The 27,172-nt window shown below is 50.9% G+C and overlaps 1 protein-coding gene across 12 annotated transcripts in view; it reads left to right on the plus strand.

The window, feature by feature from the left end:
• Positions 1–27,172, plus strand: part of NCOR2 (nuclear receptor corepressor 2) — a 415,012-nt gene that overhangs the window by 320,914 nt on the left and 66,926 nt on the right. For all 12 annotated transcript variants that reach the window (XM_029056817.2, XM_029056799.2, XM_029056861.2 and 9 more), the window contains one exon: positions 21,103–21,245. In XM_029056817.2, the coding sequence (XP_028912650.1) occupies positions 21,103–21,245 (143 nt within the window). The remainder of the gene's footprint in view (positions 1–21,102; positions 21,246–27,172) is intronic.

Raw genomic sequence — 27,172 nt, forward strand, 5'->3', positions numbered from 1 at the left:
TTAAAAATATGGATTAAATCCTATCACCTCTACTTAGATTGCGGAGCCCCTTGCGGGACAGAATTGTCCAACCTGAATATCTTGTATCCACCCCAGTGCTTAGTACAGTGCTTGGCATATAATAAACACTTAAATACTGTAAGCTTCAGAAACAGTTGGTAGGCCCCCCCACAGAAGTACTTGCTTCCCCCAGCTCCCCCACCGGCCAGCTGCCCAGTGTCCAGCTCTTACCATGCACTCTCAGATTTGGGGCAGGACATCAGAGTTCCCCACCTCCATTTGCCTGACTCCCTCACTGGTGTCCACCCTGGTAGAGAAAGGAAGGATCCAGGTTTTCGGGCTGCCATCTCGCCTCACTGTTGACAAGGACCCTATTGCTGGCCCTCTGGTCGTGATACCCCTGATCGCATGAATCCCATGGCCAAGTTCCTAGGTTTGTATATACAATTAGTTGCCCCACGTGTTCAAAGACACCACTGATGGTGAGGTTCACCTATAAGCCCGTGTGTGGCTGAAAAGGCCACGGTGGCACCCACAAGTCCAGCCAACCACCTTGTGCACAACAAAGAGCTGTCCCTCGTTGCATTTTCACACTCGATGTTTGTAGCGCCTGGTGCTGTTTTCTCTTTTGCTTCCTTGACACTCGTTCCTTAGAAGCTTTTGCTGAAGGAGAGGTGCTCCTTTCTTCTTGGCAGTGCACTGTGACGGTTTGTTCTCAGCAGTTCGTGGCCTAGTGGAAAGAGCACGAGTCTGGGAATCAGAGACGAGGGTTCTAATTCCTACTCTGCCACTTCCCTGCTGCGTGACCTTGGGCAAGTCACTTAACTTCTCTGTGCCTCAGTTCCCACATCTGCTAAATGAGAATTCAATACCCATTCCTCTTCCTACTAGATTGTTAGATTGTGAACCCCATGTGGGACCTGAATATCTAATATCTACCTCAGCCCTTAGTACAGTGCTTGGCATATAGCGCTTAACAAACACCACAAATTATTATTATTTTATCCAGTTTTCAGCTGGGATGCGGCATTCTCTATGGCTTTGTTTTACCTACCGTGCCCTTGAAAAATGTCCTCTGCCCTCCTGGCTTTTAGTTTCCCAATTTCAGTTCTCCATGCAATCAATCGATCAGTGGTATTTATTGAGAGTCTACCATATAATCAGTCATTCACTTGCATTTATCAAGAGTTTACCACATGCAGAATACTAAGCTAAATGCTTAAGAGAGTACCATACAACAGAGTTGGTAGGCACGTTTCCTGCCCAGAAGGAGCTCACAGTCTAGAGAGGGGGATAGACATAATAAATAACTACATTACGGATATGGACATACGTGTTGTGGGACTGAGGGTTGGGTGAATATCAAGTGTTTAAAAGATACAGGTCCAAGTGTATAGGTGACACAGAAGGGAGAGAGAGTTGGGGAAAAGATAGCTTCATCAGGAAAGACCTCTTGGAAGAGATGTGATTTTAGTAAGGCTTTGAAGATGGTGTGTTTGGATGTCCTAATGTCACCTATTCTCCTCACATGTCCCATCAGCACAGCTGTGTTAAGTTGGGCATAGCTCTTTTTTTAATGATGGTCATTAGCCGTGTACAGTGTTCTAAGTGCTGAGGTAGATTTAAGGTGTTCAGGTCGGACACAGTCCCTATCTTAAGGGGGGCTCATTGTGTAACTAGGAGGGAGAATAGGTATTGAATCCTCATTTTATGGTTGAGGAAACTGAGGCCCAGAGAAGTTAAGTGACTTGCCCATGGCCACACAGCAGGTAAGTGTCAAGAAGACCGACTGGAGTCCGGGACGTCATTGTTCGTGATCCTGTCTTGGCTTTTGGTCTTGAGTCTGGCCTGTAAAGGGATGCTGGTGGACCTGCTTGGGGAGCCGGATCTGGCCCAAGTGTTGGGTCCAGTTCTTGCAGCCTTAGAGAAGGTTGAACAGCACTCCAGCTGTGTAGACTTTCCTGACCAAATGAGAAGTTTACAAATGGTCAAAGTTCTCGGCCTTACCCACCCCCAAACTCTCAGTCCCCGGAGATCTGGGACTCCGAGTCCTTTCCTGTCCCATCGCTTTTCCCCCTGAACAAGGCTCACCCAGATGGGAGTGGCAGACAGTGGATAGCAACAAGAGGCTTGCTGATAGCATTGCCCAAAGAAGCCAGTCCGGGCCATCTGGGCTGCACACCCCAGTTGGGGCAGCTGCTCTGTGCAGCCCTGGGTTGGAGAATGCCCTGTCTAGGGCAAGGGGGCCCAGCACCGCAGTTATGGTGCAATGCGTGGGTCGTGCTCTCACTCCACAGCAGACCCAGGGGCTGGAGCAAGAAGACTAGCCAAGCCCAGTGTCTTCTAGTAAAAGCCAGCCCTAATCAGCCTTCTCCCTGTGTCCTGCTTGATGGCCCCCTTGGATGAAAGAGTTGAGAGGTGGGCCAGGGCACAGGGACAAAGGGGCTCACATGTTTTTGTGCCTTTATGTGTCCATGCACATGCAGGTGCTGTGTGTGTATGTGTGTGGTGCATGCATGCATATTTATGTGTTTATGTGTTTACTTATGTGTTTGTCTCTGTGTATATACATATGTGCATGCAGGTTCTAGGTGTGTGTGCCTGGGGACGTAGACACATAAGTACAAAAGACATTTCCAACATGAGCAAAGTCGTGTGCTGAGCCCACTCTCCCTCTCCAGCCCTCTATCACTCTGGGATTTTAGGGCACCATGGTCAGTCAGAGTGACCGCCTTGGATGGAGTCACTCGGGCTGAGTCATGCCAGAAGCTGGCCAGGTTACCCTCATTCTGCAACTTTACTCCTGCTGTCTATGGGAGGCCGCTCTCGGGCATGGAGTTGGGGTGGTGGGGGTTGGCAGTTCCTGGGATTAGATCGGCCAGCCGCATCCCAGATGAATGGGGAGAGATGGCTGGATCCGGGCCGTCTTCCCGGAAGAAGTGGAGGCAGGCAGGTCGGGTAGATTGTAAGGATCCCTCCTTACAATGAGTCACGATGGGGTTAACTCAGAGATGCTTCAAGTTGCTGCCAATAGTCCCAGCCACCAGTGTCTTGGCGGCGGGCGGCCGGCGTAGTTCTCTGGAGGCGTGGATCCTCCAATCAGGGACGAGACGTGATGGAGCTGGTGCAGACGAGAGAGAGAAATCCCCTGTTGTTACAGTCAGCCAGGAGGAGAAGAAAAATCTGGGGAGAGCATACCGTTCCTGCTCAGTGACATTCTTAATAATGTAATATATCCCGGTGTGCTCATCTGCTGTAAATTACAGCCACTGGGACAATTATGGGGTAGGATTTTTTTTTTAATGCACCCTGGTTTCCATGTGACTGCTGGAGCAGTAGAGCGTGGGAGGGACCCAGCCAAGCTGTGACCTCTGAATTGGGGCTTGGATCTGGGGACCCTGGGTCCTGCGTGGGAGGTGGTTATTGGCCTTGCCCTGCCTGGAGTCAGGAGGTTGGACTGGGCAATCACTTGAGGGCACTCCCAGCTGCCAGATTCCGTACTCATCTGTTCCCCAGGAGCAGGATTTACTTTTTCCTCCCCTTGACCCAGAAGTGCTCACACACACACACACACACAAACACAGACACACACACAGTCCCCTAGACAGCCCTAGTGTTAGCTGGAGCTGTGGGCTGGGCGGGCTGGCCGGTGCAGACGGACCAGGTCAGCAGCAAGGTCGTGAACATAACTCCGACGTCACTGATGCTCCCAAAGCGAGGGCTGGAACCCTGCAGACACGTCCCGTCCTGTCCGCGTGACACCCTCCCGGGTCCTCTTCCAGAAAGGCAGAGGGCCCCAGAGAGGGACCAGCGGCCTCGAGATGAGGACAGAGTGAGGTCGGTCCCGGCATCCAGCCATCTGTCTGTTCCACAGTTCAGGCCTGGGCCCTTCTGGGTGGGTTTTCTGGAGAAGTAGAGTCCCTGCAAGGCTGACTGTGGCCTGAGGGATGGTGACCCTCTGGCCATATGGGAACAAGGCCTAAGATGCACTGGGCTGGGGAGAAAGCAGCCACCCTGTCCTCAGGGACAGCACTCTCAGGGACATTAGCTGGCAGGACGTGACTGTGAGCAAAGAGCTTGTTTTGAGGAAGGAAATTTTGTGGTCAAAAATATCATTTTAGCCTTGCACCTCCAGGACTGACCTCATCGGTCAAGCTGTGTGGATGCAGCTGGTCTTAGCTGAAACCCAAATCCGTAGCCCCATCTCTGCATGGACCCTGGAGAACCTCGGTTCTCCTGTAACGCTGGGGGTCTGTTGGTGCTGGACCTCGCTTTAAGGACAGTTTGCACCAGAGCAGGCACGCACACTACCATTTCGTCTGGCATCAGTCGGGCAGCCGGTGGCATTTATTGAGAACTTCCTCGGAGCAGAGCACCTTGCATTCTAGCCAGAGGGTTGCGCTTTGTCAGAAGAATGCTCTTCTTCCCTATCAGCAAGCTCTTTGTGGAAGAAGTGAGGGAGTGCCAGCCTTATTAAGAGGGGGTATCTTGGGTTGTCCCATCCTGCTCCCCACACCCTTCTGGTGGCTTGGGTAGAGGACAGAGGGCAGCCCTGCCAGTGCCTCCAAGCATCAGCCAGCTGGCCAATGGGCTCATCCCCAGCACAGCAGGTGGTGGGCCTGAGGAAGCAGCCCCAAGCCACAGCTAATTTGCCTCCCAAGTTCCAACCTGGCATTTTCCCTTCCTGCTTTGTCAAACTCTAGCGACAGTATCACTCTCTTTCCTTTGTGTAAAGGCAAGATGGGTGGATGCCAGGGCTTTCTGGGTCCGTGCCCTTTCTTCATCCTCCTTCTCCCTGCCGTCGAGCTCACCTGGCATGGCCGTGTTTGCTGACTGGCAGGCGAGATCCCCTCTTGGCTGCCAGTCCAGTCTCACCCCCTTGGGTGGGAGTTCCTGGGCCTGGAACGGAGTAGGAAGGGCGAGGTGACTGGAGATGGTGCGTGGGGTAATGCCCGCCTGCCTGCTCGGCTCTTGGCAAGCCAGATCGAGATCGTGAGTTAGATTGGCTCTTGGGCTGGGCTAGGCAAAGATTCAGCACTCCTCCCTGGCTCAGCACATGCTTCAGGGCCGCTTCCCGGGGTCAGAGGAGCCATTCTTGAATTTTGTTCTATTTGGGGGAGTTTGCACAAAAGCAGAGGGTTGGAGTAACTGATCTCCACAGGTCCCATTCCCACCTACAGTTCTATGATAATGCCATACTGCAGGGGTTGTTGGGACTTTCTTGTATCAGTCAGTCGATCGTATTTATTGAGCTATTACTGTGTGCAGATCAGTGTATTAAGCGCTTGGGAGAATAGAATGTAACAGACACATTTCATGTTGAAAATGAGCTTACGATCTAGAGGGGAACAGTTCCAGAAAAGAGAAAGAGGGCTGGACTCTGAAAGTTGGCTTTAGTCTCACATCAAAACTTCTTCAGGGACTCCTTGGGAAGACCAAACTATCCTAGGGAAACTGCCAGGACTACCTGTGTGCTGCTTTCTGTTCTTAACGGTCATCAAGCTGGCAAAATAAGGACAAACAGCCTACCAGCCAAGATAGAGCAGTATAAAACGGTAAATACAATTTGCATCTTTAACTCCATTCGGCGTAAGTCATCCAGCGCTTAGAACAGTGCTTGGCACATAATAAGCACTTAACAAATACCATCATTATGATTATTATTACTCACATACATGCTTGTAATAAAGACAGTCGATCAATCAATAGTATTTATTGAGTACCTACTTGGTATAGAGCAGTGTACTAAGGACTTGGGAGAGTATAATAGAATCAGTAAACATGATCCCTGTCCTCAATCAATTAAGCAGTGGCATTTATTCATTTATTTTTTATGGTATTTTTAAGCTCTTACTATGTGCCAGGCACTATACTGATACTAATAATGGTATTTGTTAAATGCTTGCAGTGTGCCAGAAATTGTACTAAGTGCTGAGGTAGATATAAGCTAATCACATTGGACACAGTCCTTGTCCCTCATGGAGCTCCCAGTCTTAATCCCTATTTTACAGATGAGGTAACTGAGGTACAGAGAACTGAAGTGACTTGCCCAAGGTCACACAGCAGCCAAGTGGCAGACCCGGGATTAGTACCCAGATCCTTCTGACTCCCAAACCTGTGCTCCATCCACTAGGCCATGCTGTTTCTCTATATATTGAAGACTTACTGTGGACAGAGCACTGTAGTAGGCTCTTATGGAGTTTACAGTCTTGTAAGGTAGAAGGGCACTGAAGTACACTCCAGAAAGGCAGAAGCAATGGAGTACAAGCCTTCTTACACCATATCCATGGGAGCTACGAGTACCTGAGTGCTTAGGAGTCACAAGGACCTGATTTAATCCCCCTCCGCCACTCGTCCGCTGTGTGACCTTGTACCTACCCCAGGCTTAGTACAGTGCCTAACACATAATAATAATGTTGGTATTTGTTAAGCACTTACTATATGCAGAGCACTTTTCTAAGCGCTGGGGTAGACACAGGGTAATCAGATTGTCCCACGTGGGGCTCACAGTCTTAATCCCCATTTTACAGATGAGGTCACTGAGGCACAGAGAAGTTAAGTGACTTGCCCATAGTCACAGAGCTGACAAGTGGCAGGGCGGGGATTCGAACCCATGACCTCTGACTCTAAAGCCCGTGCTCTTTCCACTGAGCCACGCTGCTTCTCCAATAGTAAGCATTTAACAAATAATAATGTTGGTATTTGTTAAGCGCTTACTATGTGCAGAGCACTGTTCTAAGCGCTGGGGTAGATACAGGGTAATCAGGTTGTCCCACGTGAGGCTCACAGTTAATCCCCATTTTACAGATGAGGGAACTGAGGCACAGAGAAGTTAAGTGACTTGCCCACAGTCACACAGCTGACAAGTGGCAGAGCCAGGAGTCAAACCCATGACCTCTGACTCCGAAGCCCAGGCTCTTTCCACTGAGCCACGCTGCTTCCCTAAGCACAGTTATTATTATTATTATGAGACACAGAGCTGCTGAGGTGGCTGGAGGGGTGAGCAGTACAATGGCAGAGACAAGTGATTAGTCAGGGAATGCCTCCTGGAGGAGATATGATTTCAGAAGGACTTTGAAGACCTGGTAAGGAGAGATCTGCCAGACGAGAAGGGGCAGGAAGCTTGGACGGAACAAAAAGTGCATGCAGAGGTGGAATGGGAGAAGAGAATGGCTAAGTAGGAGGCAGAGAGCTAATGGTCAGGAGTTTCTGTTTGATGTGGGGAGAAATGGGTAACCATTGGACATTTAGGTGAAGGGGTAGTCAGGCACAGGATGACATTTTAGAAGCAGGCAGCAGAATGAAGCATAGACTGGAAATAGGGTAGTCAGTGAGGAAGGTGATGCAGTAGTCAGGCCAGTATAAGACGAGTGTCTGGCCTGGCCTGATGGCCATTTGAATGGAGAGGTAGGAACATATTCTGGAAATCGGGGGAGGAAGAATAAACAGGATTTGGTGACAGACCAAATACGGAGTTGAAAAAGATATGGGAGAGATCAAGGCTAACGCCCAGGTTATGGGCTTGGGAGATGGGGAGCGTGGTGGTTGTGGGGGTGGCGTCCTCATCTTTAACAAAGATCGACTGTGTGCCCTCCAGATGCAGAGGCTTGAAAGTCTTCCCTCCTCACCAGGGTTTTTGGAGATCAGAGGAAACCACTCTCCTAGTGTCCAGGTATTTCCTGGGGAAACTGCAGAGGTGATCTCTCCTCCTCCCCTCCCTCCCCGACCCCCACCCCGAGTTGGAGGTGGGGGGCCAAAGATGAGTGGTTTCCACATGTCACATCTTCCCAGCCGCCTGGAACCAATTTCTAGCTGAGCTCCAGGCCTGAGCGGAGACCGCCTCCTGGGCAGCCGGGCAGAGGGAACCGGGAATCTCCCTCCCGCCCACTGCACACTGGCTGCGGTTGGTTTGCTTGGGTCCCCGAGGCCTGGGTGGGGGTGGTGTGCCAGTGGGAGGGAGACTGTCCTGACCGAGAGAAAGACCAGCTCTCCAGGGAACCAGCCCCCCACCCCCTCTTCAGGCCTGCTGTAGTTTTGCCAAGGTTTCCACCCTGACTGAGAGAAAAGAAAAAGGCCAAATGGAAGTGGTTTAGTCTAATGACGTGGGTCCCTCCGCCGGCACCTTTTTTCCATGGGATTTTCTAAGCAGCAGAGCACACGCTCCTTGGAAATTGGAGCTGTGAGGTTATATGTCGCTAGGGAGTGCTGCTTCCGTCACCCGTATCTTCTGGCCAGGCTTCTCCAAACAACCGACAGAGAAGCTGGGTTGGAATTGTCTTTCACAGGAATCTCGGGTTCGGTCCAAGTGATTCTAGCTGTCCAGAGAAGCATTGGTCTCAACTTGAGAAAGAGAGAGAGAGAGAGTGAGATAGCGAGAGAGAGAGAGAGAGAGAGAGAGAGAGAAAGGTGGTAAGTTGAGTCCACACAGTAGGTGAAGAGGTATCAGTCAATCCATAGTATTTATTGAGTGTTTACTCAGTGCAGAGCACTGTGCCAAGTGCTTGGGAGTATACAATGGAATTAGTAATAATAATTATAGTATTAAGTGGTTATTATATGTCACGTACTGGTCTAAACACTGGAGCAGGTACAAGATAATCAGGTTGGACACAGTCCCTGTGTCACATGGCACTCAGAGTCTAAGTAGGAGGGAGAAGGATTGAATCCCTTGAATTTTACAAATGAGGAAACTGAGGCCCAGAGAAGTTAAGTGACTTGCCCAGGGTCACACAGCAAACCAGTGGCAGAGCGGCGATAGACCCAATCCCTGACCCCAAGAAGTTTACAGCCTAGTGGGGGAGACAGATATTACAATAAATTATAGGTGGGGAAGGAACAGGGGTTATAAAAGTCTGTGTATCCGTGCTGTGGTTTGGGCAGGGCTTGGAGCACATGACACATCAGTCTGAGACGGATGACAGAGTTGAGGGTCCGATATCCATCATTTGGTCCTTGAATGCCCATTAATTGATCGACTGATTGATCGCCCAGTTTGGAGACCTTATGAAGCCCAGGATCCTCCCTTCTGCCAACTTCTAGGGGTGCCATGAGTTTAGATTTTCCTTTCTGAAAGCAAAACCCCAAGTCCCCACACCAAAGGGTTGCCCTTATAATCCTGGAACCCTTTCACCCAGAAGGTGTTTTGAAAGCAGACTGAACTTCACATTTGGAAGCAGTTTTGCTCCTCTCTGCACAAGTGGGTGAAAATCAGACAGTTCGCCTGGCTTCCTGTTCAGAGTCATTTCATTTTCCAGTTCTCATGGGCTAACCCAGGCCTCTGCTCGTGGCTTTCCGCCTCAGGTGGAGAATCTCTGGTTTTTCAAAATGAAACTTTTTTTTTCTTAGAAATTGGGGTAGAAAACACCCACCATTGAGACATTTTCCTAGTCAACACTCATACTGTCCTCAGGTAGCATTACCCAGGAGGCTGTGCGGACATGGCTCAGTGCTTAGTGGGAACCTCAAAGCCTGTCCTGTCCTCCAGATGTCCAGATCATAGTGTGACCTCATAGACGAGCACACATGTATACTTTCATGAACACACGTACACACTCGAAACCCCTCAGCAGTCAAAAGAAATACTCAACCTTAGGGACTGACCATAACTCATATGACACTACTCTCAGCAGTACTAATAGCAGTAGTATGAATACCTTGAATTGTGGCCAGCCCAACTGTAGCCATTGCTCTCCGGGCTGTTGCTCTGCAGAAACCGAACCATTCCTCAGAGGACTGGTGAAACGATTTCCGCCCCTCAGCTGTTCCCCGCCTTGCCGGTGTCAACCTCCTCCTTGTTCAGGATGTAGTCATTATTTGAGGTATTTGTCAAGTGCTTACTGTGTGCCAAGTGGTGTACTAAGTGCTGGGATAGATACGATACAGGCAGATCTGACCCAGTCCCTGTCTAAATAAGAGAGAGAGCAGATATTTCAGTCAGGGAATGTGTCTACCAACTCGGATGTGTTGAAATCAGTCATATTTATTGAGCGCTTACTGTGTGCAGAGCACTGTACTAAGTGGTTGGGAGAGTACAACATAACAGAGTTGGTAGATAGGTGCCCTGCCCACAGCGAGTTTTCAGTCTAGAGGGGGGAACAGGCATTAATATAAATAAATAAATAAATAAATAAATAAATAAATAAATAAATAAATAAATAAATAAATAATGGCTCTGTACATGAGGTCTGTGGGGCTGAGGGGGAGGTGAGTAAAGGCTGGAAATCCAAGGGCAAGGGCGATACAGAATGGAGTGGGAGAAGAGGAAATGAGGGCTTAGTCGGGAAGGGCCTCTTGGGGGAAATGTGCTTTTAATAAGGCTTTGAAGGTGGGAACAGTGATCGTCTGTCGGATGTGAAAAGAGAGGATGTTTCAGGCCAGAGGCAGGACGTGGGCGAGAGGTCAGTGGTGAGGTAGACAAGATCGAGGTACAGTGATTAAGTTGGCATTAGAAGAGCCGAGCGTGCAGGCTCAGTTGTAGTAAGAAATCAGGGAGGTCAGGTAGAAGGGGATGAGGTGATTGATTGCTTTAAAACCTAGGGTGAGGAGTTTCTGTTTGATGCAAAGGTATACGGTCAACCACTAGAGGTTCTTGAGTGGGGAACCATGGACTGAATGGTTTTGTAGAGAACTGATCCTGGCAGCACAGTGGAGTGTGGACTGGAGTGGGGAGAGACCGGAGGCAGGAAGGTCATGAAGGAGGCTGATACAGTAATCAGAGTGGATATGATAAATGCTTGGCTTAACTTGGTAGCAGTCTGGAGAGGAAAAAGTGGATTTTAGCTATGTTGTGAAGGTCGAACCGGAGTTACAGATTGAATATATGGGTTGCGTGAGAGAGATGAGTCGAGGATAAAGCCAAGGTTTTGGGCTTATGAGACAGGGAGATTGGTGGTGCCATCTACAGTGATAGGAAAGTTATCATGGGAGCCAGGGTTTGGGTGGGAAATGAGGAGTTGTACTCTCCCAAGTGCTTACTGCAGTGCTGTACCCACAGTAAGCCCTCACTAAATACCATTAATTGAAGAAACTGAGGCATAGAGAAGTTAAATGACTTGCCCAAGGTCATCCAGCAGGCAAGCCACAAAGACAGGATTAGAACCCTGGTCCCCTGGCCCCCATTCCTAAACTCCTTCCACTAGACCACAATGCATTGTGCGGGTGAGATATGTATGTTTGTGTGTGTAAGTGCACGCATGCATGAGTGCACGCAGATTTGGGTTGTGAAACCGGAACAAGTGTTATCTGGGTGAGGAAGGGTTAAAGAGAAAAGGACAGAAAAATGAATGCTGCCGGAAGGGGAGGTGAATTCTTTCTTGACCTGGATCTGTTCAGAGACAGATCCAAAGTTCAGATGACGCTGAAGCAGTGAACTTAAAGTAGAGGCCCCCAGCCTCTTCCCCAGTTGCGGTTGAGATGTCTTGCCTGGTGGAGGAGAATCAGTTATTAAGCATCTATTGCTGAGCAAAGTGGAGCCCAGCTGAGACTTCATCATTCTTCCTCGCAGTAAAGTGCACTCAGCACTGGCAAAGTAGCCTCCCGCTCTATTAACCCAGCTCCTCCCTTCCTTCCTCCCTCCCTCCCTCCCTCCCTTCCTTCTTTCCTTCCTTCCTTCCTTCCTCCCTCCCTTCCTTCCTTCCTTTCTCCCTCCCTTCCTCCCTTCCTCCCATCCTTCCTTCCTTCCACAGATCCTCAGGAGTTTTAAGGAACTGCATTTAGGGTGTCTTGTGCGTGGGCACATACACACACTTTCTCTCTCTCTCTCTCTCTTTCTTTCTTTCTTTCTTTCTCTGTCTCTCCCTCCCTCCCTTTCCCAAGGCAGTCCAGCAGCAAAGACTGAAGCAAAAGCCTTGGGCCTCAATAATAATAATGTTGGTATTTGTTAAGCGCTTACTATGTGCAGAGCACTGTTCTAAGCACTGGGGTAGATACAGGGTAATCAGGTTGTCCCACGTGAGGCTCACAGTTAATCCCCATTTTACAGATGAGGTAACTGAGGCACAGAGAAGTTAAGTGATTTGCCTGCAGTCACATAGCTGACAAGCGGCAGAGCCGGAATTCGAACCCATGACCTCTGACTCCCAAGCCCGGGCTCTTTCCACTGAGCCATATTGCTTCTAGGGTTGGAAGAAGACAGGTAGCAGGAAGAGAAGGAACCTGTTCCCAGCTTGAGAGCAGAAATTTGTTTCATTCTGTTTATGGTATTTGTTGAATGCTTACTGTGTCAAACGCTATTCTAAACTCTGGGGTAGATAGGAGTGAATTATTTCGGACACAATCCCTGTCCCGCAACAGGCCCACAGTCCATAGAAATAATTTCTCCGCTGAGCAAGAACATTTTGGGACAGAGGAAATTAGTTTGAAAAATTGGCAAGAGGAGAGTCTCTGAGTTCCTAGATCTCTGCCTCCATCGCCTCCATCGTCGCCCGCTGCTGGTGTTCAGATAGGCGGGGGAAGGACGGAGGGAGGGAGAGAAGGGAAGGGAGTGGCTAAATTGGCCCGCCTCTTGTCACCTTGGGCTTGTTGAAAACACTGTTGAAAGGCCCCATTCAGAGCTTCCGAATCAGTGAGAGGAAAAGATTAGAACCCGCTCCTTGTACCCCTGTGCCCCTGGCTTTTTTCTTTGGCTTTCTGGCCGGGGCTGGGGTGGGGCCAGGGCAAGGGTGGCCCCGGTGGCATTGCTCAGCCCCACCCACGCTCAGCCCCTGATCCTGGGCCTCTGGCTAGCTGGTGGGAACGCAGACCAGAGTCGCCCCCTATCTGCGGAGAGGAGTGGAGGCAAGCTGGGGGAGGCAGGGGGGGCAGTGTTGGGGCACTGAGTGGCCCTTAGCTACGGGCTAAATGGGCAGCTGGATGATGATAATAATAATAATAGTACTTGTTAAGCGCTTACTATGTGCCACACACTGTTCTAAACACTGGGGTTGATCCAAGTTAATCAGTGCGGACACAGTCCCTGTCCCCCGTGGGGCTCACACTCTTACAGTACCAGACTGAAACCCGCCTTTTGGGACGAGACGTGTTTCTGACCACTTCTTGCCGAGAGTTGGGAGTGGACACAGTCCCTGTCCCCCGTGGGGCTCACACTCTTACGGTGCTAGATTGAAGCCTGCCTTTCGGGGACGGGACATGTTTCTGACCGCTTCTTGCCGAGAGTTGGGAGACTCCTGCCTGGAACCTGGAGATAAGCTCCAATCCAGCCTCAGCTGCAGCCGCAACCGCCTGAGTCTCTTCTCCAACCCCCAGCCCTGAAAAGGAAAGCAGTTCTGCTCTGGTTCTCTTCTCCCTCCTCCTCCTTCTCTTCCTCCTCCTCCGCCGCCTCCTCCTCCTCCCTTCACCGCCACCTCTCTCCCCTCCCCGCCCGCCACCGCCGCCACCGCCGCCCCCCCCCCGACCCCCCCTTTGGCCGCTGCGCGAGAACACAAACAGGGAGGAGTGGAACGGATGTGAGAGCAGAGCCTTCCAGCGCCTCGCAGTGCCTCACAGTGCCTCGCGGCAGCAGCAGGAACCCAGGCGGGAGTGGGAGGCCAGGCGGGACACGGGAGGCCAGGCGGGAGCGGGAGGCCAGGCGGCAGCAGGCAGCCCCCAGCAGAGCCGCTCTGTCCGCGTCGGAACACGGGCCACCCGTGGGGTCTCCAGCCCGCCTGCAACCTGCCTGCCGTATGTTTCGGGAAAACTTAACGGAAGGGCAAACGCGGATAAGAGAATGTGAGTAAACGCAGCCGCCGCCTCGGGCTCGTGCTCGAACGAGTCCGACGGTGGGAAGTTGGGTGGGGGGCGGTGTTCATAGAGGAGGCAGAGAGAATCCCCCAAAGTCAGCACCAACTGTGTTGGCAGGGTGGCGATGAGCCGTGCGGTGCCCACCGTGCCGGCGGGTGCGAGTGGGGGAGAGGCTTCACCCCAACCCAGGGAGTGCGGGTGCCAGGCGGGCACTGGGTGGGCACAATGCCGTAGCCCCGTGTCTCCCCGCGCTGCCTCACACAGCGGGTGGAGGGATGGGGGGCTGCCGGGGGCTGTGGGGAGTTGTTGGCGAGATGGAGCGTGGCTGCCGTTTCTTCTGCATGATAATTACAGTTTGGGGAAAGCAGGTGCCTGTACTTCAGAGGCTGAGATGAGAATCCGTCTGAGATCCCAGCCCTCTCCCCTCCTTCACCCCCCTGCTGGCTCCCCCCTCCCCACCCCCACTTTCCTGGCTGTACAGACTGGATCTCCCCCGCAGGGCCGGGCCATCTGTGCTTTGGAAACAAGGCAGTCCTGGCACCGTCAGTTAGAAACAGTGGCACCTGGGTCATCCCACCAGCCGGGAATGAGCAGGGCATGGGAGGAGGAGGAGGAGGAGGAGGAGGAGGAGGAAGAGGATGAAGAGGCCGAGTGGGTGGGGTGGGAAGAAGTGGCCCACTGAACCAAAGCCCAGTCCTTAACTCCATGTGCTGGTTTGTGGGAAATGCCCCCCACCTCTTCCACGCCTCCCTGCATGCCCAGAGTCTAAGGTAGAATCTTCTCCCCACCCTCCACCCCCAGTTCCATCCCCCGTCCCCTGTTGCCCCGCACTGTCCCCTGCCGCCCCTGGACCTGGCAGGGGCCGCCTGTCTATTTTGGGTTGCGGTGGAGCATTAAAGAGGCAGCAGGACCCGGGCACAGAGACAGCGATTTGGAAGCCGTCAGGGCAGCAGCTGGAGGCCCCAGTGCCTGCCAGATTGCAGAGGGCAGCTGAGGCGGGCAGCAGGGTGGCCCGGGGATGGAGGGGGAGGAGGAGAAGGGAAGGCGGGGGTGGGGAGGGCGGGAGAGGCCCGCCACCCTGGGAAGGGATCAGCTCATTCCTCGTGGGATTTGTGGGCCCACAGGGCAGTGGTAACCAAGATTCTGGAGTAGGGGCCAGGGGGTGGGGGAAATCATCCATGGGAGGGGGCGAAGGGGAAGAGTGGGCTCATCTTCCCTCCGAGGGAGGCCTTGCTGCCGTGCCGACAAGTGGAGTTAATTAAGGGCCCGACCTCCCTGACTTGCCATACAGCCACCCCCTTATGTATTTATTTATTTATTTATTTATTTATTTATCTGGTTTGGAAATGGCACTAAATGGCACTGTCCGGAGCCGCCCGATCATTCCCCGCCGGCGGGTCCCGGCCCAAACCCGGGACCAGCCGCCGCGGTTTCTTTGCCTCCGGTTTGACACGTTGGCCTGAGTCTTTGGCCCAGGTTCTGCACGGCAAATAAAAGCTGCTCCCCAACCGGCAACGGCCGCCGGCGTGGTGGAAATGGCAGCTTAGCTGGCGGCTCGGACAGGGAAAGGTCAGGCTACCTCGGGATGCTCGATCCCTTTCCCCACTCCCCCCCGGCTGTTGCGTTGCCGTTGTCCGGGCGTCCCACTCAGCGGGGCCGGGAAGCTGGGGCGGCTTCAGAACGCCCCGAGGTCCTGAGAACCATGTGGGTTACCGCCTCCTCGGACGGAGCAGGTGGGTTGAGGACAACACTTTGGACTTTAACTCCGCTGCTCCTGACCTTGCTGAGCCAGCCCGGCCTGCAGGTGGAGAGACACATTGCTCTGTGAGAAGCAGCACAGTCTCAGATGGAGCACAGGCCTTGGGAATCAGAAGGACCTGGAGTCTGATTCCAGCTCCTCCATTTGTCCACTGTGTGACCTTGGGCAAATCGCTTCACTTCTCTGTGACTCAGTTACCTCATCTGTAAAATGGGCATTGAGATTGTGAATCCCATTTGGGACAGGGACTCTGTTCAAGCTTATTTGCTTGTATCCACCTATCTGGTTTATGGAAGCAGTGTGGCTCACTGGAAAGAGCCTGGGCTCGGGAGTCAGAGGTCGTGGGTTCTAATCCTGGCTCTGCCACTTGCCAGCTGTGTGACTTTAGGCAAGTCACTTAACTTCTCTGTGCCTCAGTTACCTCATCTGTAAAATGGGGATTAAAACTGTGAGCCCCACATGGGACAACCTGATCACCTTGTATCCCCCAGCGCTTAGAACAGTGCTTTGCATATAATAAATGCTTAACAAATACCACCATTTATTTTTATTTTAGTAAACGCTAAACAAATACCATCATCATCACCCCAGCGCTTAGTGCAGTGCCTGCTCCATGGTAAATGTTTAACAAATACCCCAATTCTTCTTGTTATTAACATTATTATCAATATTATTATTATTGTCATTATTATTACTACAGTCTGGCCCTGTACCCAGGTCTTTAACAGATTCAAAATTCCTCCTCCCTTCTGTTTCTCTTTCCTCTTCTCCTTCCATTCATCCCCTCCCTCCCCTCTTTCCCCTCCTGCCACCCGCCACCCAGGACCCATTTCCCAACCTTTTCTTCCTGCGTCCACCTACCGGCTGCCAGTTTTGCTTGGAGCTTGGAGGCAAAGAAAAGCCTAAAAATGTGCCAAGGCAAAATCCTTTACCCAAGGGGATTTCAAGTTGACCTTCCACATGTCAGAGCTCCTTTTAACTTTTTCACAAATTAAGACTTGACTGCCCAGGGCCTTGTGGACCTAATTTGGATGTAGCATCATGATCGTGTTATCAATCATAATCGCCGTCGTCATTCCTATCGTGTTGATTAAGGCACCTGCTTTAGGCGCGATGCCCTGGGGTGGAGACAAGGTAATGAGCGTGTGGCCCTGCAGGAGTTAAGAGCCTCTGGCGTCCTCCCGCTGGAGACATTGGGAACTTGGCGGTAAGCACTAGCTCGGGCTGAAGGCTTGAGATACAAGGTCAGTGCCGGGGAGAGGGAAGATATAAATAGAGACATTTGGGCTTTGAGTCTGTCTCTGCTGCATAGGCTGTCTGTGCCCAGCACGAAGTCGGCCTGGCCAGTCGAGACAAGGGACTTGTGGAGAGGGGTGCCGTCACCCACATTGGACGGGCAAGATTCGTAGTCACGCCAAAAGCCTCTGTTTTGCTGTGAAAGGCTGGTGTCACCAGAGGAAATGGACCTTGACCACGGCAGAGATTTTGGTTTGTCTCTCAAACTTCCTGACAAGGCAGTGCATGAAACAATGGGACCAGATAACATGGAAGGTAGTGCAGTCTTCTTTCCCGGACATTTTTCCAACTAGGCTAGGCATTTATCTGGCAGTCTGGGATGGAGTGGGTGCCATCCTCCAAGACACGAGGATAAGGGGGAGGTAGACTAAGCACCTCAGAGAGCGATCCAGAAGCAGGGAAACCGGTCCTCAGTTTTCTTGGTGACTTTGACTGAAATCGGGTCCTTGTCCAGCTGTGAGCAGGCCAGAGAGGCTGCCAGATGATGGGACAAATTTTCCCACAGTTCAAGCTCTTGGGCTCCTTAAGGATTCAGGTGATAGGATGCCAGAAGGAGAAGTGAGCGCTTAATAAATACCATTATCGCATTTGGTCTGAGCAAACACTGTTGGCTGATCTTCAGTTCCTACTCCCTTCCTGCTGAACTTTGGGTCTGGTGTAGTGTAATAATAATAATAATGTTGGTATTTGTTAAGCGCTTACTATGTGCCGAGCACTGTTCTAAGCGCCGGGGTAGACATAGGGGAATCAGGTTGTCCCACGTGGGGCTCACAGTCTTAATCCCCATTTTGCAGATGAGGGAACTGAGGCACCGAGAAGTTAAGTGACTTGCCCACAGTCACACAGCCGACAAGTGGCAGAGCTGGGATTCGAACTCATGAGCCCTGACTCCAAAGCCCATGCTCTTTCCACTGAGCCACGCTGCTTCTCAATCTAGTGTACTAGATTATTCTACCCCAGGTGCCTAGAATAATGCTCAGCACACACTAAACATCAGTAAATACCACTGATTGATTGCATGGGATCTGGGGGACCAGTAACAATCGAGCTGGGAGAGCTGATGAAGCTGAGGGCGAGTAACCTATCCAGGTGAAAGACCGAGGGGCTTCAGCCAGTGGACTGGATAATCCACTCTTCCACAGATGGTCATCTTCTCTCATCCTGCCCTTCCCCCGGCCCCAGGGAAGGGTGGAGCTGATGGCCCAGCTTGACATTTTGATTGACCCTAGATGCCTCTGGAAGAGAGGGGAGACCCAGTTAATAATAACTATAATAATTATGGTGCTTGTTAAGTACCTACTATGAACCATGTCCTATATTCAGTGTTGGGGTTGATTCGATATAATCAGTTGAGACACAATCTCTGTCCTGCCTGAGGCTTGTAGTCTAGGGGATGCAGTGTGGCCTAGTCGAAAGCTCAGGGCTGGAAGTCAGCAGAACCGGGTTCTAATTCTGGCTCTTCTACTTACCTGCTGTGTGATCTTGGGCAGGTCACTTAGTCAATCATATTTATTAAGCACTTATGTGCAGAGCACAGTACTAAGTGCTTGGGACAGTACATTACACCAGAATTAGCTGACACGTTGCCTGCCCATAACGAGCTTAGAGTCTTAACTTCTGTGTGCCTCAATTTCCTCAACTGTAGAATGGGGATTAAATACCTGTTCGCCCTCCTATCTAACTGTGAGCCCCAGGTGAGACAGGGGGCTGTGTCCAATCCCCATTTTACAGATGAGGAAACTGAGGCACAGAGAAATGAATTGTCTTGCCCAAGATCACACAGCTAGCAGTTGGCAGAGTGGAGATTAGAACGGAGGTCCTCTGACTTCCAGGCCTGTGCTCTTTCCACCAAGCCATGCTGCTTCAGTTGGTGACGTTTTGCTCACCACCATGTCGAAAGCTCATGCCACTGCAGGCCCTCAACGGCACTGACCTTTGGTTATATTTCGTTTCCTTTCCAAATTAATTTCAGTTAAATCTTGCAAGTTGGGCGACAGTTCCTGTATTCCCTCAGTCTCCCCTCCTGCCTCACTCCCATTCAGGTGGGACACCTGTTGCCACCACGGCCTTCCCAATCTGTCCCCCAAAAGCCCAGGAAAGTCAGTTTTCACAGTCCACTTCAGAAGTGTTCAAATGTTGACTGAAGGATCAGCCCTGCTTGGGGAATACAGTCAAAATAAATCAATTAGTTGTATTTATTGAGCACTCACTGTGTGCAGAACACTGTACTAAGTTTCTATGAAAGCACAACATATCTGTTAGTCTCCTTTAAGAAATGACCTGCTACTGATGATCCTCCACCCCCTTTCTGTTTTTTATCCTTCGTTTCCTTCCTACCTCACATCCCAAAGTATCTTCACCTTCCCAACATGTCCAGAGGCTGCTCCCTGTCATTCAGTACTTAGTGAGCACCAACTGAGTGTGTGAGTGTGTACGTAGAGATCGAGGCACAAAGAAGACACAACTGTTAGTGAAATTCACTGAGGTATGTGTGTTATGTGTGTGTGTTTGTGAAGAGGCCAGTGCGAAACTCGGAGTCCTGACCGCATAATGTCACAAAGACTGGGCCATGTCATGCCGACACATTTCTTGTTCTCAGTGTCTGTACTGTTTTTATTTTTGCCTCCTTGTCTCACGATCCTTACGAAGCTTCTGCTCAAAAGGAGTCACTCCTTTCACGATTTCAGGCCACCAACATGGTCTCTCTGCCACATTTAGCTCCCAGTTTTCAGCGGGGAAGCAACATGGTCTGAGGATTTGTTTGACAACAGCCTTAAAATGCTTCCTCTCTTCTACTTGCTTTCCATCTCCCAATTCCAGCGCATGACACAGCAGTTGCTTAGGTATCATGCTGTCGACCGTGCTCTTGCACGTTCCACATAACGTGCCGGTGCAGTGGTGAGCGTAGCTTCAGAGCTTTGAGTCTGACCTCATTCTAGGACTTGATTGTTGATGAACCAATCCTGCCATTAGGTGTTGTGTATAGCCTGGATGGGACGTCATTGGAGTTGCCCAGAGAGTCAGAAGTGGTGTTGTCTGTGTGTCTCCCAGTTGTTGAGAAGTTTGGAAGTATTGCTGCCTTGTAGTCATCAAGTTAGGTCAGTCAGTCGTTAGCATTTATTGAGCACTTACTGTGTGCAGAACACTGTACTAAGCACTTGGGAGAGTACAGTATAACAATATAACAGACACATTCCCTCCCCACAGCAGGGTTTACAGTCAAACAATGATAGGTACTGTATTCTACCACCACTTTATGGTAACAACCACTTTATGGTAATAGTAGTGTTAAGTGCTTATTCTGTGCCAAGCATTGTACTAAGCATTGGGGTAAATATGGTCTTGAAATCTCCCGGAAGGTGGGCTGGCCCTCTTGCTTACGGAAACAGAGTGACTTAGTGGAAAGAGCTTGGGATTGGGAGTTGGAGGTTGTGGGTTCTAATTCCGCCTCCGCCACTTATCAGCTGGGAGACTTTGGGCAAATCACGTAACTTCTCTGTGCCTCAGTTACCTCATTTGTAAAATGGGGATTAAGACTGTGAGCCCCACATGGGACGACCTGATTTCCATTACCCTGTTTATTTTGTTAATGAATTGTACATTGCCTTGATTCTATTTAGTTGCCATTGTTTTTACGAGATGTTCTTCCCCTTGACTCTATTTATTGCCATTGTTCTTGTCTGTCCATCTCCCCCAATTAGACTGTAAGCCCGTCAAACGGCAGGGACTGTCTCTATCTGTTGCCGACTTGTTCATTCCAAGCGCTTAGTACAGTGCTCTGCACATAGTAAGCGCTCAATAAATACTATTGAATGAATGAATGAATACCCCAGCGCTTAGAACAGTGCTTGGTACATAGTGAGCACTTAACAAATACCATAATCATTTATTATCTTTAATTGGTGCTGCCCCCCAGCAGAATTCTGTGATTATGTTTTCCAGTCTAGATTTTGTGTTGTTCATGTGTGTAGCTTCCCTGGTGCAGGCTGATCTGTTTCCTTAATTGTCATCAGACTCCCCGTCATCCTGTAATGCCTTGCAGATTCACCAACTCAGGAGAGGCCACTGTACTAGGCACTTGGGAGGCTACAGTTAGCGTAATGGACATGGTCCCTGCCCTCAAGGAGCTTAAAGTCTAATGTCGTCCTTGGGTCCTGCCCTGCCTTTGACCTCTTCCTCCTCCCTGTAATAACTTCAGCACCAAGGTGCCACCCTCCTTGTTCCCATGTTTTCCCTGAGGTGTCAGACTGGTCCGACGGCTGCCTTGCCTGCCATAAATCTGATCTTTGCCCAGTGTTCCTACAGAGGCTTCCCTGTGTGCTTGAATGCAGGTCTCCTGGAACATGGACGGAACTGGTCGGCCATTGCCAGGATGGTGGGCTCCAAGACCGTGTCGCAGTGTAAGAACTTCTATTTCAACTACAAGAAGAGGCAGAATTTGGATGAAATCCTGCAGCAGCACAAGCTAAAAATGGTCAGTAAATCTCTCCCACCCCAGCCTCTCCCCTTGGGCCACAACAGCCCCCACAGGCATTTCCCACTGCACAGCTGATGCTGATAGGCTGCCAATCAGGAGAAAGTTTTTTCTCCCCAGCGTAATGGTTGTCTGGTTCCAGCAGCGCTGATCAAGTTGAGCAGAGAGCTTGGGGAGGACATGAATGTGAGCTGTCCATATTTACTTCAGGCAGGGAGAACTGCGGAAAGAGCAGTCGTCAGGCTCTAAGAAGTGGGATGCCAGACTTCATAATAGATTTGTGATTACTATTAGTTTTATTATTTTGGTATGCGTTAAGTACTTACTATGTATTAAGTGGTGTTCTGAGTGCTGGAGTAGGTACAAGTTAATCAGGGCAAACACAGTCCCTGTCCCACAAGGGGCTCACAGTCGAAGTAGAAGGAGGGGACAGGTATTTAATCCCCATTTTACAGATGAGGAAACTGAGGCCCAGAGAAGCCAAGTGCCTTGTGCAGGCTCACACAGCAGGCAAGCATCAGAGCCGGGATTAGAATCCAGGTCCTCCGACTCCCAGGCCCAAGTTCTTTCCACTAGGCCATGCTATACCTCATATTGGTGATGTTTGTTAAGCTCTTACTGCGTGCCAAGCACTGTGCTAAGCAAATTAGATTGAACACAATCCCTGTCCCTCATGAGGCTCACAGTCTAAGAGGGAGGGAGAACTAGTGTTTAAGCCCCATTTTGGAGATGCGGACACTGAGGTACAGAGATCAGTAATAATAATCATGGTATTTGTTAAGCACATACTATGTGCCAGGCACCATACTAAGCACTGGGGTGGATACAAGCAAATCAGGTTGGACACAATCCCTGACCCACGTGGGGCTCACGGTATCAATCCCCATTTTACAGATGAGTTAATTGAGGCACAGAGAAGTTAAGTGACTTGCCCAAGCAAATGCTCAGGTGGAGCCAGGATTAGAACCCGGCTCTCTCCTGACTCTTTCCACTAAGCCACATGGCTTCTCGGACTTAAAAGGAAACCCAGCCGCAGTGTCCTCTTAAAGGAAATGGTATAAATAAATTCCCCTTCATCCGTTTCCAGAGAATAGAATTATTTTCATTTGTACCAACCAACAGAAAAAGTCTTTGAGTTGCAGGGAGTTGGGATTGGGGGTCTGTGGGCCTCTCACTGCAATCCCAATGTGACTAGACGAGGAAACTGAAACAGAGTCCCCAACTCACGAGGAAATTGAACGTGGCCATCAACCTGTAAACGAAGCATCCCAAGCCCCTATTTTTCTCTTCAGACCAAGAGCGAGGTCATGCGGGGCCTCTTCCCCACCTTGGTGTTTTAGAAACAACATCCTCAGAAAGTTGGATGGGAAGGCCTGGTCCCAGTCTCCGGGGAGAAAGGGAGGCGTGATGTTCCCGTGCAGAGAAACTGCCCTTGCCGTCACCGAGCCATACGATTGCCCATTGTCTGGAAGCCCATTTGATTCCATTGGAAAGTTTTCCACCCACCGATCATTTTCCCTATCCAGCTGTGTTTGGGATTTAATTGTTGGACAGTTCCCCCATGCAGAGCCAAACCTCCAAGTTGGCTTCTTGGATCATGGGGCTGTGAATTGCTGGGGTGACTTTGCCCAGAGAGGCATCCGATTCTGGAATAAAGAGAATCAAAGAAATCGGAGGGATAGGGTCCCGCTCCAAGAATGTGGGAGGAGCCTCGGGCCCGAGCCCAGGACCAAGAACACAAACCTGCAGCAGTGGTTCCATAGTGAGTGGATCAAGGAGCAGCGATACCCATGTGCGTTCTGGTGACAGGGGCACAGGACTTGGCACAGTGCACACCAAGGGCTTGCCCTGGCGGGACGTATTTGCAGTCAAGGTCAAGTGCCAGTGCTGGGTCCTTGGGCCTCAGAAACCACTTTGGACTCCACCGCCCATGACTATTTTTGAGGATTCCTGCTAGGCTGGTCTCCCTGATGGGACCCCCGAAGAGTTTCTTTGATCTGAAACCTTCCCCTTGATGTTCCAGCCCAGGCATCGCAGCATCAGCACTCGAACCCTGGTCTCCTTCTCCTCCAAGAACCATGTTCTTTCTGCTGCCCCACCAACCCATCGATGGAATTTCTTGAGCACCGTCTGTGTGCTAAACAGTACTTAGCACTTGAGGGAGGTTAATAAGAGGAGATGCATCAATTCAATCAGTCAGTGGTATTTACTGAGCACTTACTATGTGCAGAGCACTGAAGTAAGCGCTTGGGAGAATACAATACAACAGAGTTGGTAGACATGTCACCAGCCTACAAAGAGAAATTCCCTGCCATCAGTGAGCTTATAGTCGGGGCAACCCGTGGATTGAATTCATGAATTTGGATTTTTATTTTTTTAATGGTGGTGGTGTTGGTTAAGCATGTGCCAGGTACTGTACCAAGTACTGGGATAGATACAGGTTAATCAGTTTAAACACAGTCCCTGTCCCACATGGGGCTCACAGTCTTACTCCCCATTATACTGATGAGGTAACTGGGGCACCGTGAAGTGACTTGAACAAGGTCACACAGCAGACAAGTGGCAGAGTCGGGATTAGAACACAGATCCTCCGACTCCTACAGGCCCGTGCTCTTTCCACTAGGCCTTGCTGCTTCAGCTTTCTCCTTTTCACGATATCTCCTCTTCCCTGCTTATGATACGGGTTTCCCTTAGGCAAAGTAGCTATTATTTCCCACTCATGCTCTGAGAACCAGGAGAAGCTTGCTGCCTTGGCCAGACCCCACAAGTTCATAACCCAGCTGAGCCCTGAGGCCCTGACTTTCTGGACTCCACCCCGGGGCTCTCTCCTCTGAAGTCCAGGATTCCCTTCAACATCTATAGACATTTGGAACTGTAGACAGGCCCCTGGGGAAGGCGAAAGCCTGCCCGGAGAGCAGAGACAGTAACCATCCGTATCACTCTTCTCTGTCAACGTGATGTTGGCCTGCCAGCTCTCTGACCACTACAGAATCCGCCCCTGGGACATGGCGTTGGCACATACCCTGGCGGGCCTCTGGGAAGACATACGATTTCTAGCCAAGAAAGGGAAGTTTCTCTGGGTTTGCCTCCCCTTTTGGCCTGGGAACTTTTGTGGCCGTGAATGAGAAAGCCACAGCATAGGCGGCCATCTCGGCCTGCTTAAAGGGAACTCTCTCGGGAACTTGCGGGAGGAAGAATGTAATGTTGCACCCCTGTGGGTAATGGGAGGAAGGCAGAGCTTGAGAGAGAGGCTTCTCTTCCCGTTTCTGGTAGTTGGTGGTGTTCGGCCCTGGTGGGTGGCAAGAGCATCTCTGTAATCTGCTCTGGAGATCTCTGAAACCAAAGGTAGGAGCCTGGAGAGGCAAGCGAGTGATTCACTCCAGCTCCAGGACATGCCGATGCTCCTTCTGTCCTATATTGGAAGTTTGGTCTTTTTCATGATTGAAACTCTATGACCAAACTCCCAGCATCCCTATGGGGCTATAAGAGGCTGTGGCAGGACAGACGGTGCTAATCGATGCTCAGACTCCCACCAGAGCTGGTCTGGGGGCAGATCCTTCTTTCCTTCCTCTCCCTGCCCCATCCCCCAAATTAGGGGATGTCGGAGAGCTTACATATGTCAGGGCAGTCCATACCCAGGGGAGATAATGCCTCAGTTTGCCTGGTGCTGTGAACAGAGCCAGAGGTGGTTGTTGCTCCTGGGGGGGCCATTGAGTCACCCCAAATACCACTCTAAGGGCAGTGTTGGCCCGGAGTCCATCCTTCACTCAGACTGCCCTGTCATGGTCTTCCCCGCGGCAGCCCCTTTGGACTTTCCTTCCCATCCTCGCCACTGCTCCGCAGCCCACTGCCTTTGGACCCCGACCTGGGCCATGCAGGCGGGGTCGAGGCCAGCGGCCTCTGTGGGAGCCTGTGCTCTGGCCTCTCTTTTCCCAGCCCCGTCTGGGCCCGCCCCACCGCCTCGCCACTGTGGCCACACAGGAAAGAGAAGAGGAAACAAGGGGTCAGAGGCTTTAACGTTGCGGCAGCAAGCATCATCTTTCCATATTCCGGATTCTCACAAGGTCTGGCCAGAGCATTGTTACGTGGGAAGTTTGCAGGAAGTCGGTTTTGGGGTGTTGGCTATTTGCTTTTTGGGGAGTTTTTTAATAGTTGGCATCAAAGATTCTGTTTTCTTTTTTTTTTCCACTCACCATTCCCATATTCTTAGTCTAGATTTTAAAAGGTTTAGATTTTTTACACACGTAAAAAATAAATAAATTGTGGTATTTGTTAAGCGCTTACTATGTGCAAAGCACTGTTCTAAGCGCTGGGGGATAAAAGGTGATCAGGTTGTCCCACATGAGGCTCACAGTTTTAATCCCCATTTGACAGATGAGGTAACTGAGGCCCAGAGAAGTTAAGTGACTTGCCCAAGGTCACACAGCTGACTAGCGGCATTGCCGGGATTAGAACCCGTGACCTCTGACTCCACACGTACGTGCGCATGCGCATATCGCCCCTTTCCCCTCCCCCCACCACCGTCTCTGGGGTCTCTCTGTGTCCACGTATCTCTCCCATCCTTTGGATCTCTGGGAGTTGTCTATGTCACTTTCTTTCCATACCAATGACTCGTGCTCTCCCTCAGGCCTTATTTCTCCAGCTGGTGTTGCAGGCCATATTAGGCAGCTGCCTGGCTCTTTTTTAACACTCCACTGAGAAAATCATAAAAACTGGATGGCATGTGATGGTCTCCTCCAACCTCCCTCCCCAACTCCAACTTCCGGCCACCCCTCCCCCTGCAGACCTCCAATCCCTGCTGAGTCATGTCTGCAGGGCATGCGTGCTGACCGAAAATGGAAGATGGTCTTTGTCTAGGGAACTGGCAGTGCCCACAACTACTCTGGACCTTGTGCTGAGGGGCTTTGCCACTGACTGACCGCTCCTTGCCCCCAAAGAGCGTCACTATCAAGGAGCTAGAAAATGTCCACTTGCTGCTGTAACAACTTTTTCAGCTCCCACGTGGCAGCCCTTGAAGTGCCTTTCACTGGGCCCAGAATATCCACACTCCTTGGCCAATTAAAAATAGGTTTGAGGCAGAAACAAGGAATCACAGTGACACCACCGCCATTCTGTAGTCCTTGAGTGCCATGGAGCGGCAAAAGCGGCTGGTGATTGGACAGAACCAGGGATTTTAATGGGAGGGAGAGAGACAGGAAGAAGGCCTGAGCCCCGAGCCCCACCCTGGCCAAGAGCAACAGGCAAAGCCTCTTTCAGCTGGAGTCTCAAGGCTCTGTGGGTTTTCTGGAGAACCAGGCTGTGTCCCTGCTGGGGGCCTCAGGGAAGGAGGATTTACAGCAGTTTGGGCACACGACCCCTTCCCCACAGAGGACAGCCCAGCAGGGGGGATGTTACTGCTCCAAAGGGTGGAGAGATTCCTGGAGGGCGAGATGACCCCCACACCCAGTAGAATTTTCCTATCCTTGCCTATGCAGCAAGGCATGCTGTGTTCATTTAATGATGATAATAATAATGATATTTATTAAGCCTTACTATGTGCCAAGCATTGTTCTAAGCGCTAGAGCAGATACAAGATGATCAGGTTGTCCCATGTGGGGCTAACAATCTTAATCCCCATTTTACAGAGGAGGTAACTGAGGCAAGAGAAGTTAAGTGGCTTGCACAACGTCACACAGCAGACAAGTGGCGAAGCCAGGTTTAGAACCCACATACTCGGATTCCCAGGTCTGTGCTTTTTTCCGCTAAGCCATGCTGCTTTCATTTCCATCTTGGCCTGGGTCCCTAGGCCTGTCTTTACCCCCTGGGCTGAGCTCCGCTGTCCTCAGGCCTGGACGTATTGAGCAGTGACAGTGGGGGGCAAAGCTCATGATGATTGAAAATCAAAGGGCCAGAATGACCCCAAAGCAACTGTTACTTGGAGGACCCCA

This window comes from Ornithorhynchus anatinus, chromosome 2, assembly GCF_004115215.2.
Source record: "Ornithorhynchus anatinus isolate Pmale09 chromosome 2, mOrnAna1.pri.v4, whole genome shotgun sequence".
NCBI classification, from domain to species: Eukaryota; Metazoa; Chordata; class Mammalia; order Monotremata; family Ornithorhynchidae; genus Ornithorhynchus; species Ornithorhynchus anatinus.